General features: G+C 40.4%; 1 protein-coding gene across 1 annotated transcript; it reads right to left on the bottom strand.

The window, feature by feature from the left end:
- Nucleotides 1–2,939: 2,939 nt before the first annotated feature.
- On the bottom strand, nt 2,940–13,364 carry LOC145448672 (membrane-associated transporter protein-like). Its single transcript, XM_080327136.1, is given in 9 exon segments — nt 2,940–3,384; nt 4,512–4,717; nt 4,780–4,982; nt 5,049–5,162; nt 9,217–9,343; nt 9,420–9,876; nt 9,959–10,125; nt 10,443–10,840; nt 11,718–13,364. Coding segments are annotated over 9 exon segments (2,298 nt in total). The 5' UTR covers nt 12,140–13,364; the 3' UTR covers nt 2,940–3,180.
- Nucleotides 13,365–16,285: the final 2,921 nt, after the last annotated feature.

The raw sequence follows: 16,285 nt of genomic DNA, 5'->3' as shown, positions 1-16,285 counted from the left end.
ATATGATACGGAGGACCTGATGTTACAGTTTTTGCAATGACTACAGGGCCCTAACACTTGCAGCCACCCAGCAGATGATGTCAGATTGTATCTATGATTGGAATAATGATTTAAACTTTAAATAGTATCAGAAGGATCCGGAGTGGCATATGAGTCTGTCTAGTCATGTAGGCTGTCGGGTTGTTATATCATGCAGTTGCGTTTCCTCCCAACAATATGATGACAATTTCCAAGGTCTAGCCTCGCATTTCTGAACTGGTATCCGAAAGGGAACAGCAGAGGGAATACTGATTTGTAATAGCCTACATATTCAATACAGTGCATATTTCTTTTTGTGTGGGTTCGTTCTTTTAAAACTGTGCTGATTCACAGTTCATTTTGTGCACCAATCAATAATAATGATCTATAACAGTGCTTTTCAACCTGTGTGACGGTTCGCACTCGTGCGAATGAAAAAAATTGCAGTGCGAATGGCGGAGGTGGTGCGAATAGTGCGAATGAAAAATCCGGATGAGTGCGAATGAAAATCGTGAATAATTGTTCATTTTTTTGACGTAGAATAATTCAAATAAACCTAATAGGAAATTCAAGAGCAGTGTAACTGTTGTAGTTGAGACGCAATTGTTTAATTTGACGCACCACTAATCAATCGTAGCTCTGACAAGCCGTAGTGAATTAATGTTTTCGCACTTTACGTAATCAAAAGCCAAGGTTTGGAAGCTTGTGTACTTGCAAACAAACAGTATATCAGCCCGTCTGAGCCTGCGACAGGGTGGAAAAATGACGTCAAATTGATTTTCTGCTTTCTTTCGCGAAACAATCATCATTTTTTCGTAGTAACTGTTCAATTAACGCGAGGCCCGAGGGTAGTAGTAAATACCATGATTACAGACTTACATTTGAATAGTATATTCATATTTAAATAAACCCGAATATTTTCGGCTGAAACTCGTCAGGTGTAATCGTCAGCAACTATAGTAGAGAATCGGAAATAACATTGTATATCAACAATCGTATCACAAAATATGACGTCACCAGCATTACACATTACATTACAACATTACACTTAGATTTGCAAGTTACTGTAACGCAAATTTTGCCCCTTCAGGTTATTAAGTATGGACCGCATGGTTATAATTTTGGGTCGACACGGTGCGAGAGCTATCTGTTAGTATGTAATATTTGTTGAATTGATTGCAAAAAATCCTGCGATAGTTTTTACATATCCAAGGTCACTGTGTTGAGTAGTGTAGTTAATAAACGAGACACGCAGAATATAAGGTTTGATAAGATAATTCACGATAAGATTTGCCCGAATGTTTTTTTTCTGGAAAATATGGAAGAGGACCGTTGGGATGAACTAGTGTAGGGGTGTGCGACGAGCGAGTTCAGGCGTATATAAGACTCATTCATTTTGACGCCAACCCCTTCTGCGTTTTGGCTGACATACCGCTGATAAAATGCGGTGCCGCTGATAAAATACGGTGCCAAAAACAGTAGCAGCAACAAAACCTTCTGCAAAAATGACCATCGCTGGATGGCTAAACCTTTCTATATGGATAATGCTCCGTTGTTGGCACGGAATAGTCCTGTTCTAGCAATCTGAGTAGACAGTAGCACAAATGCGACACGCAGAGGAATTTACTTCACCCTAGTTTGAAATCGCGTGCATCAGACATATTTTATAGAGCTGTGTTTGGTAGAATTGTAGTGTGCGTGTTCCATGTCATACATGTCCGTAAAACCGTAGCATAATAGGCTACTGTAATACTAAAAATGAATTCCTTTTCATGCGTGTGGCTCGCGTCGCGAGATGCCACAAAATTCAGATTTTGGTGGTAGTCTAAAATGCTGTTTTGAGGTTATTAAACTGTTATGAATTTTCAAGTTAGATTGAGTTAAAGAGACGAACAAACAGTATCGTGACTTTATTTTCTCATCTCATATACTCTCGAGATAGAAAAAGGGAAATCGAAAATAAAAACAGAGCTCAAGGTTGGAGCAACGTATCATGAGGTAGCGAGCTCTAATGTGTGTACTCTGCTTGATGATATTGGACCTTATTTTCCAAGAGATCAGGCACAAGCTTCAACACAAGCATGTGGATTTTTCACCGTTTCGACAAACTAGATTCTCCGGGACCTTTGTGTCATCTCTGAAAAACGATTTCTGCCAGAAAGCGTTTTTCACTCGCGGAAAATACGCTGTAGTTTGAATATGCGTGCAGAACAGTTCAAGACCTGGCCATTCAAGCACTACTGTATGCGTTATTGTACAAAATCCAACAATTTGTTTGGCTGAAATGCGTTTTAGTGAAATAGTTGAAATCAAAACGAGGAAAAAGAGTTGCCTTGTTAATGAGACACTTCCTGGCCTAAAACTATAGTAGCCAATTTGTTGCACATCTGAACAGAATGTTCTTATGTATCTTCATCTTCTTTTTGTATAGCAATTTTAGGTTGACTTGTGCGAATGAAATTTATTTTCCAAAAAAAGTGCGAATGAAGTTCAAAAAGGTTGAAAAGCACTGATCTATAGTAATCTATTAGTATTGGATGTATAATGTGGTAGGTGTTTTTATGATTCAGCGAAAATTTGGGGTTCCGTGATGGCTTGTAGATAAGTGTAAGACCTAAGTGTTTCACGGGTTCGTAAAGGTTAAGAACCACTGAAATAGACTAATAAAGCCTATCATCTGGTAACGCATTGGTAACTGTCCTCCGTTTGCAACTTGCAAGACTCGCCCCTGCTGAGTCTACTTTCTCTTGCTTTTCTGTGCGTAACTGCGTATATCGCCTATATAGCTGTCCCTGGCGTATTTCTTCAGTAGCCTTCAGCAGTCTTCAATTCTGTATGTTTAGTCGATAAAACAACTCAACACTGTCAACAGTCGACGCAAGCATGACTGGAAATATTCAAAAACCAAGAGGCATTCCATATAAGCTACTATACATTCAATTTACCATTTTATTACTACATCACATTGCAAGTAGGCCTATACACTATATATATACCACGTATTGATGATACTGACTAATCGACTATAAGTAGGATAAATATATTTATCGCTATCAGAAAAATATATGCCAAGATCATGTCGAGCACATTTCATTGAGAAACTTCCAAAGTCACAGTGTAGGCCTACTTCGCATTATGTTTCCAGTTAATGTTCGGTTTCTATTAACATTTCACAAACAGCATGATATAAAGTGAACCGATAAAACTTATAAGAGATGCAGCAGCAACTGTTACGGTCACTGTATCCATCCAAGTAACCAATGCGCCTATGCCCAATCCAACAATTATTTGAGCCAACTGAATCATGCACGTTACGAGAGCACAATCAGCCCCCACTCCCCTTTCAAGTGCAGTGCCTCTGAGATGCTGAACAGAAATGAAGTTCAGTTATGCAAAATGCGTTGCATTGACTGAGATACAGATCTAATTTATAAAATTACAATCACATATATTAAACAGTCCACAAGGCCTATTCCCATGCCATTGTCCAGGTTTGACAACATTTCACAGCAAGGTATATTCTAGAACACCGGTAGCACCTATATGGTAATGCCCCGGCCGTGTTATTTTTGGCATTTTGGGAACCAAATGCCAAAACTGCCAAAAATAAAAATTTTAAAATTCCAAAAATAAGACTTTTGAAAATATAGATTTTTATGAAAGATTTTGATAAAAATGTCAACAAGATTCGGCAGGAGTTTGTATGAAGCGACAAAACAAGTGTGTAAAGCAGAAGTAAAGGGTCCGTGGATCCTTCGGGGGCCATGGGGGCCAAGGGGTCCATGAAAGATGAATGAAAAGGTCAAAAAGTCCAGTGATTAAATTTGGATATGCGACTATAGTCTATAATCTGTGGATTGATCAATCTAGCGATTATGGAATAGATGATATACAGGGATCGGTAATCAGTAGTAGGCCTACTCAGCATATTTCGGAATCTGTGATAGCGGGTCCTAGTTTTAAAATTTAGTATTGTGACCTCTTTGAATGCCGGAAATTTTGCACGCATAGTGAATCGGCCCATATATAGCCCAGAAGCACTCAGTTTTTTATCGAGTAAATTTGGTCTTCAACATCGTAATCAATTCGGATTTCAATCTTGCTGTTTGATGGCACAGCGTGGATACTGCATGTTTTGTGATTTCCGTTTCATAATAAAGACCAAACTGAAGCGTTTTACACGGTAAATTCGAGTCTGTAAGTATGAATTCATGGCGATGCCAAAACTGCCAAAAATAAAATCTGAAAAAGGCCAAAAATAAGCTATTTTGGTATTTTTGGTATTTTTGGCATATTCCAAAAATAACACGGCCTGGCTACTGCCCCATTTTCAGTCCAAATATATCTAGCAATGATGGGTTTGAGTAATTATATTGCCTGTACTTTTTTAACAAGTTGGGATATCTTGCAATGGTTAGGGACGAAACTATCCCGAAAGCAATATGGCTGGCTATGAACTACGAGCATTAATCGAACATAAGGTTTGAACTTACCCGATAAGATTCGTGATATTTCGACACAAGGAAATACGGTAAGGTGTACAAAGTCCCCGACATCACGCCAATCAAGCAAGATAACACGATAATCACCGTCTTATCATGGAACAGCGTCATGCCCAACGCACCCACTGAAAAGGCTAAGTATCCAAAGACATACACTGCTCGAGCACCGACTCGTCTAATCAATGGCTTCAAGGCAACTGAGAAAACATTGTAATTATTATTCGCTCCGTTTTACAGATAAATCTAGCCAAGAACTCACAGCAATACAGACTTGACGAGGCTGCATTGATTGCCATTCCCCAGCTTCCGAACTCAACGCCTCGTTTGTAGGCGTCTCCTTTCACAGTTCCGGTGGCTGATAACGGATCTCCATCGAAAATGGACTGACCAACGAAATCAGTGAAAAATAGAACCAAGCACAAGAACCCCATCCACCCGAATAGGTGAGCAATACAAAGTAATCTGTGAAAGGATGAAGTTACCATAAATTGTTGCTGCCGGCCACCACAAGGCATTCATTGTGCGTACTTTATTTCACTGGGTGTCGATAGAATAGAAGCAAAAAATGCTCTGGGACCATTCGTCGATATTTCCTCCGCTACTGGTGTCGTCTGCTCGATGCGCTTGGAGCGTTCTGGTAGCCTAAAAGTTAGAAGTAGGGCGTTTTTTACCTAAAAACGCAAGATTTTGACCTATAAAAATCAAAATTTTGACATTTTGTACCTAAACAAACTAAATTTTGACCAAATTATGACCTCGCGTATGCAAATTAGGTGTTTTCGCACATAATGTTTAAATTGTACTACTTATATTCATTTCTGATTGGAACTGTCCGTCCTATACGAAGTAGTTTGGCCTGAAAAAACGTTTTTGACTTGAAAACTGACAATTTTTTGCATGAAAAAACTTTATTTTAACGAAATCTGGCCCTATGAAGAATTCAAGTAGTTACATCACGTATTATATTACAAATAATTAAATTTTGTTGTTGTAGTACAACAACGGAAGATAGTTTCCTACATTCTCGGGTAGAAAGTGTCTGTCCTTACTAAGTAGCTTGCCAAGAATAGAGAATGAACGTTCAACAGCGGCGGTTGTTGGCTGACGACACTGAGGTTGTGCGTACACTGCTGGTAACACAACGTGTTGCTTGATTCTGACAATGTTGTCTACATAACAATTTTTCATCATCCGCTTCCTGATATAAGAACCATGCAATGCCCAAGCAGTCTTGCTTTAGTTAGGATATTGCGGTGCGTTGACCATAAATAGGGCTGGGCAAATTCGAGTACCTGAGTGATTCGATTCTGAATCACGTAGGCTATTATGCTTCGAGTCGAGTCGCGTATTCGAGTATCACTCATTATGACGCCATACCAGAATGTAATGTGTCTAAGTTCAAATATGTTCCTTTTATGTCACCACAAAGACTATAATGCCTGTTATTCACCGCATTAACCATACTTAGTATTTTTTCAACCATACCGATTTCATTGCACTTTGTGACAAATGTTGTGGGATGATCATGACTTCGGAAATGTGGTATTTCCAGTAACGTTCGTAGCTTTGTCCCGGTTCATACCCGGTTTTGTATGCTGCGGCGCGGCCAATCGCGGTTTCATGGCTTCCACAGTGGAAAATAGTAGGGATGTTGTGAACCTCTGAAAGGTTCGGGTTCGTGTGAACGCGAACCTTTTTGAAAGGTTCTGTGTGAACACGAACGTGAACCTCGTGACGTCATATTGCTAATTCCAACCCTATCTTTCAATGAAGTGATAGCCTATAATAATGTACACGATACCTAGCGAAGACTCGGGACACATAATGTCGCATTGCTGAAGTACATATTGGCGTTTTAAACATCGCTAAATGTATCAACCGCGGTTATCAAAGGATATAATAATCTCATAAAATCAATACATTCCGTCGCTTTGCCAACAATTTCGACGAGGACTTACCATGAAATATAAGCTTACGCCCAGGGCCGTAACAGCACTTCGTCAGCCCCCCCCCAAAACTTTGGTCATGGGCCCCCCACAGGGTTACAGACCGAACTTCTGGGGGGCTTCGCCCCCCAGACCCCCCTCTCGCGATACCCTGTTTACCGCTATTCTTCGTATTCACTGGGACTTTGTTTAGTGAATCAGCTTTTGTCGCCTAATCGCGCGAAGCGCGGAAAATTTCTAGAATTCATGATTTCATCGGTCAGTATGATCAGGAATTACATATATTGTTATCAATTTTTATATTCTCTATGCTCACGTAATCAGATTTGCCGGTAGAGCTGAGTGAGGTGTGTTTCAAAAGGTAGGACCACTCAATATTAATTAAACATCTTCGGGCGTACACTCGTTGGCAGAAACGAAACAGCACCTCGTCAGGCCCCCAACAACGTGGGTCTTGGGCTCCCATAGGGTGATAAAACGCCCCCCCATCATGTTGTTCGCGTTTGTCACGAAATTATCTGTACTGTATTGTGAGCCAGCGCAAGGCGCGAAAATTTTCGATAATTTATGATAAAATCGGTCAATGAGATCGGCGATTGCATATATATTATGATATCAATTTATTGTCCTCTCTACTCACGTGATTAGATTTAACGGTAGAGATGAGTGAAGTGTCTTGAAAACGGGAGGGCCCGTAAATAATTAATAAACATCTTTGGGAGGGCGGACCCGTTGATATGACTTCGTTAAATCATGTTATTTCGTGACTTCCAGTCTGCTATATCAAAAAATATAGAATCGCCCAAACGTAGGCTTCTAAGCTAAGAGACGCACACGATTTCAAATTGGTATTTCTTCACTGACATAAAATTTTTCCCAGCGGGATGGTATTTGTCAGATTTCAAAGACAGGAACATTCGGCGCCAGTCATTTAGGCGCCTATGGACAATTAAACCTATATGTTTTTTGTATAGCCTATATAACGAAGTCTTCGGTTTGCATAACGGCATAGACCTTCTCGGACAAGCTTTTCTCGCTGCCGATCGTTCTGACACACTTCTTGGAGTCGCATGTTATATGGCCTAAAACTTGATTGTATGTCTTAATGGGTCGTGGCGCGGTAATGGTCCAATACCAACTAATATAGATAAATGGCTACTTGAATTCGCGCGCGGCGCGAAAACATTTTGAAAAAATTGCATAAATTTTCAAAAAATACTCTATGATTTATGCTAATTCACGAAATAATTTTGGGCCCCCTTCGAGCTCGCCTCCCCCCCAATTGGGGGGTTTGGGGTGCGGCAGTTACGGTGCTGCGTTACGCCTCAATGGTCTTAGCCAGACCGGACAATGTGTTCGGAGTCTGAGTATTGCTACATTGATGTTGAGCAGAGTGTAAGACGGGTTTCTATACTCGCTACTGATACCATAAACAACAAGTTATATAGCAGTAGCCAGCACCTTAATCGAATGAATTTGGTTTTAATGATACAGTAAAAATTTGAAGTCAAGATTAACCCCGTACGCCCGCTCGATATTTTACATCAGAAAACGATATCAATGTCATTGATTGGTTGAATAAGCATCATTCGCTGACTACGTATATCGCTCGTGATGTTGTGTGATTGCGGGTCAAGCTCACAGCGGAGAGTCACTAAATATTCAAAACGGAAAGCTGAATATTTCGAGAAATTTTTGGTAACAAAAAACAAGTAAAACTTGGAAGGTTGTCATAGTGCATGCTCGTTTAGTGTTGATTTTTTATGCTGCAAGCGCCATGCATAGAGTGACCCGCAGTTGAAATGCAATAAACTTGCACCAAAGATCTTATAATGAAGTGCATATTACAATTTACCAAAAAGGTTCACAGTGCAGAACCTACCAAGGTTCTGTTGTGAACGCGAACCTCTAAATTTCCGAGGTTCACACACAGAACACGAACGTGAACCTCACGTTCACACCATCCCTAGAAAATAGCATCGAAGCTAGAATTTTCGTTGATAAATTAACTTTCAGTGGCGAGGAGAGTCTAATTTCAGTACTCGTAAAAATCGTTTTTACTACTCGACTCGAATCATTAAAATTAATACACGATTCAGATTCGAGTGCTCGAATCATTGTGCCCAGCCCTAACCATAACACCAGTCAACCTATTTGTTTCATTTGACCGTTTATGATTCACAATGAGCAGACCGGGCCGTCTACAACGGTAGGCCTATAAAGTAGGCTGCAAGCTGTAAAATTTCAAATGATAAGTTCATCGACAGTGTAAAATCTACGATACAAACAAAATTCAGGGGTAAAAAAGTTTTGACTTTGTAAACAGTTTTTACAATTGTTTGACCTAGCGCTTCAAGTTTGACAAAATTTTGACTTATTTTGACATGTAAAATATATTCGCCTATGGCCTACTGTTTTTAGTAGGCCATGATTCGCCCTAATTATAAGTCAAACCAGTGCTTTGAAGTATATTTTATTTGCATCGTATCCTAATGACGTGCATGCTTTGTCGCGTCATTCTGCGAGAAAGGATTCCGTTACCTGCTTCGTGCTCGATAGGTCGTGAGTGGTGAGTTCAATAGCTGGCAGTGTCTTAACAAAAACTCATCGTACCGCTCAGCATCCAGCACACCGGGATTATTTGGAGATGGATAATTGCGGTGGTGACTCGATAACCTTACGTTCCTTCAAATCGCCATCGCTGAAGCGCATTGATGGTGCATACGAGAATAAACAACTCTTTTCCTTACCTACGATACGAAGCAATGGACCACGTGTCATCCCCCCTAGCCTTCTTGGCTTTGCGTGACTTTCGGGTGAAATTGAGCGGAATGTCAAAGGGCTCGCAGTCTGTCGACGAATCGGAACTGTCTGAATCTGTGTTGGAATTTGCGTGTATAGTATATGGGACTTACACTGGGGTCGCGGCATACAAAATTACATGGAAATTTACCGGTTGGTAGAAATGTGCCATAGCCTGGTTGAGGATCGTGAACGTGCGGCAAAATGCTGTGTTTGTAGCTGTCAGTACCAAAGAAGTTCCACTTTCTAGTTTTGTTCACCCATTGAGTAGTGTAATTCTTGGAGTCAGGAATTGATTTGCTAATGATATTTTCTAATGACAAATTGTGATCTGTGTTTCCATGAGACGTTGTAGCTAAGGCAGTTGTTCCTGGGCCAGTTGACAGAACGTCCTTATCTGGACTGAGCTGTTTCGGGTCATTTACAAGCTTCTGTGTGACTTTCTTTCTGTTTGTTCTATTTTGAACGAGTTCCGAATCATTTTCTCCTTTGCTCATCAGCTGATCTCGTTTCCTCTTGGGTGACTTCGTTGGGACGTTCGTTTCAATCACGGTATGTTCACGACGATTGTTATGGTGGCGCTTGTTCGAAGCATTCTTTCGTAAAGTCTAATAAGCGATAAGACACTGTGTGAATAGGCCTATATACTTTGCGGTTGCGGTCGTATCGTTCCTTAAGCGTCATACTTACTAGCCTCTTTTCCTGTATGCTTGTCAAATTCATGACAAGGCAAAACGTGAATATTATTGTTGCAAAAATGAATATCACTTGGTTATCAGTAGCGAAGTATCTTCCGAGGCCGAAATCCCTGACCCAAGATATGCCGGCACTTCCGTACCCAAAAGCACCACCGAAACCTGGCAATGAAGTAATTACAATAAGAAGCATCACGCTGGCACAAGAAGTAATATATGGACGGATTTCTGGAATAAAAATAATCAAGCTGCATTCACGGACGAAAAATTGTATACTCAACCATTCGAATGAAAGCAACATGGTCTAATGCTATTACGCATGAAACGATATGGGGAAATTATCTTAAAAAATTTTACGGCGAGTACGTTGATAATTTGAAATTCCGAATGGCTACTATAAAGCTTTGATCGACCTCGACCGTTACCAGATCAAGAGTGCCATTCAGAACAAGCTCAAGAATTTGCCATCCGACTTTTACCTGTGAAAATAGCTTGATAATAAAGACCCCGTTTCACGTCTTCTTTGTCACAGACGTCCATCACATACGCTCTGATGGGACCTTCCACGAAATCAGCACTGAAATCAAAAACTACTACTCCAGTCACGACGAGTCCAACAGTCCATAGCATGTTCGTCCTGCAAAGTAAGTATTTAATGATTTATAGCGTGCTTGTGATCGCCTTCTCAGGTCAAATGTCGATAATAAAAATCGGATAAACAATTAAGGCTTGCCGTTTATTTGATAACGCTAGGGAGCCGCTCTTGACTCCTGCCTCGACGAATTGTTGTCCATTGAGAAATAAGGTAATTCCCAGAAGTAACAGTATTGAGACAACTAGAATGAAAGGTCTTCGTCGTCCCCATTTTAATGTGCACCTGTAAAGTAGCGTGAGTGATAAATATACTCATAACCCATACTTAATTTATATGTTAGTTATCATCAGAAGGGTTGCATTTAAAATATGTTTAAAGTATGGCAATTACTGTTTAAAACATGTTTTTCTTTTGTCATGACGTCACGGATCTTTAATTGTCACGTCACATTGGATTGGCATTTATAATTGAAAACATAGGATAAACGGTCCCTTTGACGAAAGAGGCTTCCTACCCCTGTGCCTTGTCATAAACGGACAAAAATCTTTAACCGGACTAAGTCGTTATGCAGCATTTTTACGTTCGCCGGTCATCATCATCAGAACATCCATTCCGTACCAAATATCTATATGTAGGCTACCTGTTATGACTGTTGAACCGACGGCGATTTCGACGGTTCTAACCATTCCATATTGTATACGTTGACTATATCTGGCGCAAATCGTGTTGTAGGCTCATACTGTTTTTCGATAGTATTACTATTTACACAATTACGACATAATAATTATACAACTTTTGAAAGAAAAAATATTATAAAAGGCAGTTTTTAAAACACTGTTTAAATGCAACCCGAGTTATCAACTTTTGCTGTTCAGAAACTTCGGTATTTTTACCTCTGTTTACGAGTAATATAATTAATGAATAGTAATTACTAATTAGGCTATATATTGAATTAAAGCTGCCAACTTTTTCATACACTTATCCACCTCTCCAAACCCAATGCTACTGCATTAGACTGTCGCTACATATTGTAATAATATTAAGGGACTCACACTGACATGAAATTGAATCGAGGAGTGTAGAATCCGAACAAATATTATTTTGTGTAGGCTTATGCGGGGCATACGCTACGCGTCGCCCTTTCATTAACGTAACTTACCTATCACTCATAGCTCCAAGAACTGGCTGCAAAATGAATCCCAATATGGGGCTTATCACCCAAATCAAACTGTACAAGTGAACAGGTAAACCTATCCCAAGAAGTATGGGCGTCGCTAAACTCGCTTCAACAGCATAACAATATTCTCGCCCGAACATTAAACTAGCGTTCTGCAGAAGGCTGGCTCTACTCCGTTTCGGCTTGACTGTCGAAGATGTGGTCACGGCTGTGAATCCAGAAAACGCAGAAACGGACGAAACTGGTAATGATATGACAGAGTTGGCTCTATATTTCTTCCTTTTCCTCCTCTGTACTTGAATGCCGCCTTCCCATCGAATATCACCCTTGTTGGCACTAAAATTCGAGGTTGATTGCTTAACCTCTCGACTAAGAGATTTTGATTGATGCAGCTTCTTTTCCATTATGACTTGATAGCATGGCAATAGACGACCATGCTCTGCACCGACAGTCTCAAGCGTATCAGATTAGAATCGTACAAACTACAGGGGTACTTATATAAGCTAACTCTTAGGCTGATTAGGCGTAATGGCTATCACAAGTTACAGATAAACCTAATTAATCTCACTGATCCTCACGAATTGTCGTGAGGTAATTTACGAAAACGCAACGATTTATACATTTAGTTATCGGCAAAGAGTTGCAACAGCTGATTGCAGCAAACAGGTTGCAGGCTCACATCTCCGTTCTGGCAGACTGCTACTGTAGAGTAGGGTTACCATATTTTGGAAGTCTGAAAAGAGGACACTTTTTCAAAATTTTCATACTTGCAAAACCGGAGGAAAATCCCGAAACATGGTAAATTTTTACCCCTTCGTGGTCGGTTGACTAAAAACAGAAAAGGTCAACTGTCTCGCTCAGCGCCCAAAATACAATTTTGCATTCATTATCAGGTGGTTGACTAAAAAAGGTCAACTTTCTCGCTCAGTGCCCACACATTACTTCAGTGCTGATTTACTGTATCTAAGTCTATTTGTCTATTTTGCCATATATTTAACCTAAATTCTCAAAGATGAGGACAAAAATCTCAAAAAAAAGAGGACATTTTGGCGTCCTCCGAGGACACTATCAAAAAAGAGGACAAATCCTATTAAAAGAAGACGTATGGTACCCTACTGTAGAGTGTAAGGTTACCATATTTTGAGATTCGGAAAAGAGGACGATTCTTTACAAGTTATTTGAAAATTCTGACTGCAAAACGGTTGTGTTGACTAAAAAAGGTCATTTTCTCAAATCGACTTACAGAAAATCCGCTCTAACGTCAGTTTTCAGTCGTTCTTACCGTCACTGACGTCGGCATGCAGATTTCCCGCCATTCATGGTGTTTTTCAGTTGTGCCTGCACACTGGTGCACAGTACAATCGCCCAGGGTTGTAATGACTCGAGTCATGACTCGACTCGAGTCACGTTTTTCAGATGAATCGACTTGACTCGAGTCATTTTCTCAAATTACGGAAATGACTCGACTCGACTCGAGTCAATTTGTGTATTGACTCGACTTGGACTCGAGTCATTGCGCATGACTCGAATCAAGTCATATGACTCGAGACTCATACGGCCAAGACCGACGTTTCATTGTAATTTCGAGGAATAGTAAAGTAATCAGTAATCGCACTATTGGGATTTCGTCTATTGCAGTGGTTCTCAACCTTTTTTGACACGCGCACCCCTTGGAGATGGTCAAAACAATCGCGCCCCTGACCCCCCTGGCATTTATCGTCATGTCAAAAAGAGCACATCATCTAATACAGAGGTGGGCAACGTTTTTGATAATCATGGCCGCATTTCGATTGCTGATGTAGCGTAAGGCCGCATTCCAGGGCATAGCCGCAATGAACGATCTGGACGCAAAATTCCTATGGTAAACTGTCCAGTGTCCATATCCATTCCCGGTGAACTCCGGCCTATTCTACTTTTCACAATGGCCTATTGTACGCACTGAGATCGCGAGAGACAATGTTATGAATAGTTGCCGGGAGGAGCATATTGTCGCGCGGAGCGCGAAAATTTTTCAGGGCCGCGACCGATTTGTTATTTCTTGCCAATTCCCATTCTGGCTCAGATTAAGAAGGGCGCTACTGCATTAAAATCGAAAAATGAAGTCTTGTTGAATTGCGCGGAGGGCGAAGAAAATTTCAAGATTAATTAAAATCTCTCGAAAATGCGGGAGTGAATTCGTAATTGCAATTTGCATGTCTACGGCCGCCAACACATACTAATTGAATTGGGCGTCGACGGCCGCTCAAATTCCCTTTTACGGCCGCAGGCTGCCCATGCCCACCCCTGATCTAATAGTATACATAAGGTATATTTTACGCCAATTTTGAATCTGCATTCCAGTTGTTGAGTCTTTTACACTGCTGACAAATTTCTCTAAACTTGTTTGAAAATAACAAAAGAACATTGAACAAGATATCCATTAATTAATTTCAAGGCAGGTCACCCTGAGACTAATCCTGATGCTGGCAGTGAGTACAGAGAGCAAGGCGTCGTTCTATCCTTCCAGGCTAAATTTGATCAGTTTTGGAAATTAATTAAATTGTGTTGATTTATAGCCTAATTGAGGGTGAAACCGGGCAACCTATGTTGCATCTAAGTCTGTCTTAGGCACTGCAGTTCGCAAGCTACTAACAAGAGCTGCCCAGCGCGACAAGCTTTAGGCTACTGTCAAAGCTATGAAGCAATGAATGACTTACACGTGGGAATTGCTCTCTATATCTCCAAAGAATTTCAAAAATTTGCTCAAATGAAGTTGAAATCAGACTATACTCCGTTGAGCGCGGTTGCTAGAGTTTGTATTTTGCAAGCTTTCTTGAATATGGAGTAAATTTCATCTTCATTAATCGTCGTCTCATAATGGATGTGAAACACATGTTCAGACACGTACAATTTATACTGACTTTGTCAATTTCTCGCGCCCCCCATACTGACTTCGTCAATTTCTCGCGCCCCCCTGAGAGCCTCCCGCGCCCCCCAGGTTGAGAACCCCTGGTCTATTGGTACTGGTACTTGAAAATGCGCCCAGAGACTGTTAAAAATGACGAAACTCAGCGTATATTATAAATGCGAACCATTCGATATAACCAAACAGAGTTACAAAAAGTGGATTCAACAAGCCTTTAACTGGAAACTGGGCAGTCAACACAATGACTTTGACTCGACTCGAGTCATAATACCATGACTCGGACTCGACCCTCTGCTCGGTGACTTGGACTCGGACTTGACTCGGTGGTGAATTGAAAATGGCTCGACTTGACTCGAGTCAAAACTATGAAACTGAGATTGACTTGTGACTCGTAGCCAGAGGTGGTCAAAGTAGTCAAGAAAGCTACTCAAGTAGAATTAGAAGTAGCGACGAAAAAAATCTACTCAAGTACAAGTAGAAGTACTTCTTTCATGGGCAACCTAAAACTACTTGAAGTAGAAGTAGAATTGACTGACTTTAAAAGTACTCAAGTAAGTAAGTAGTTGTGAAAACGATCCTGATTGGATGGATTATAAAAAGGTGCAAATTGAGCTATGTGATAGGTGACGAGCTTGATTCATATTGATGCATACCAGCAGGTATCCAATTTTTGATAGCATAAGCATTCGTCCACATCATGGGGTGAAAATGATAGTATTGAATTATTGATAAGGAAATGCGATACTAATCCTCTGTTTTCTCGAACAACGCGTTTTGGAGAATAGCATGGTATGGCACCATCCCCCTAAGGCTCGTGGTTTAGTCGAAGAGCAATATAGAGAAGCTGTATAGGATATGGTGTAAACACTTTGCGCGATTTGTAAACGTTAATAAAAAAAGGTGTACCTTGAAAATGCCATATTGTGTAGCTTTATTTCCAGAAATTAAAGGCATTACTGCCCTTGCTTTTATACTTCAACATGTATGTTATTCGGACAAAAGAACTGAGATTAATTATAACTCAAAGTATATGATACTGAGAATTGAAAGTGAGATATAAATACTACCTCTAAAAGTAGAATATGTATTTCATGTTTTTAGTCCAGAAAGTTTCAAGGATGGTATACTAAAACACTCTTCCAGGACACGCCATGGACATATATATGTTAGATTACGATATGACAAGAAAATGCTAGATTGCGAAACATCAGTTTCAAACGTTATGATGAGCCATATACTGTGATGAATTATTTCATGGGTGAAGGGCGACAATGTGGTGTGAACGGAACCACGCCAACCCTCCACCTAAATTATATTCACCGATACTTTCGTGAAATCATACTGGTCACCAATGTTCCCTCTAATTTTTCATGAGTCTGCGCAAACACGCCAACTCACTGCGCAGGACCTCGGACAACAGTGCGCAACCACCCTCCAATAGGGTGATAAAACTATCTGCTATGTCAAAAGATATTGAAATCGCCAAAACGTACTAAAATAAAAGCTGTACACGATTTCAGATTGGTATTTCTTAACTGGAAAATAATGTTCCCTCGATATGGCATTTGTCTTGTTGTGGGACTCGGATCGCCAGGACAGGAACATTCGGCGCCAGCAATTTAGGCGCCCATGGACATGGACAATT

Source organism: Botryllus schlosseri, chromosome 10 (genome assembly GCF_051294905.1).
Source record: "Botryllus schlosseri isolate E-star chromosome 10, Bs_hap1, whole genome shotgun sequence".
Taxonomy (NCBI): domain Eukaryota; kingdom Metazoa; phylum Chordata; class Ascidiacea; order Stolidobranchia; family Styelidae; genus Botryllus; species Botryllus schlosseri.
This window is presented reverse-complemented; position numbering and strand designations above follow the sequence as displayed.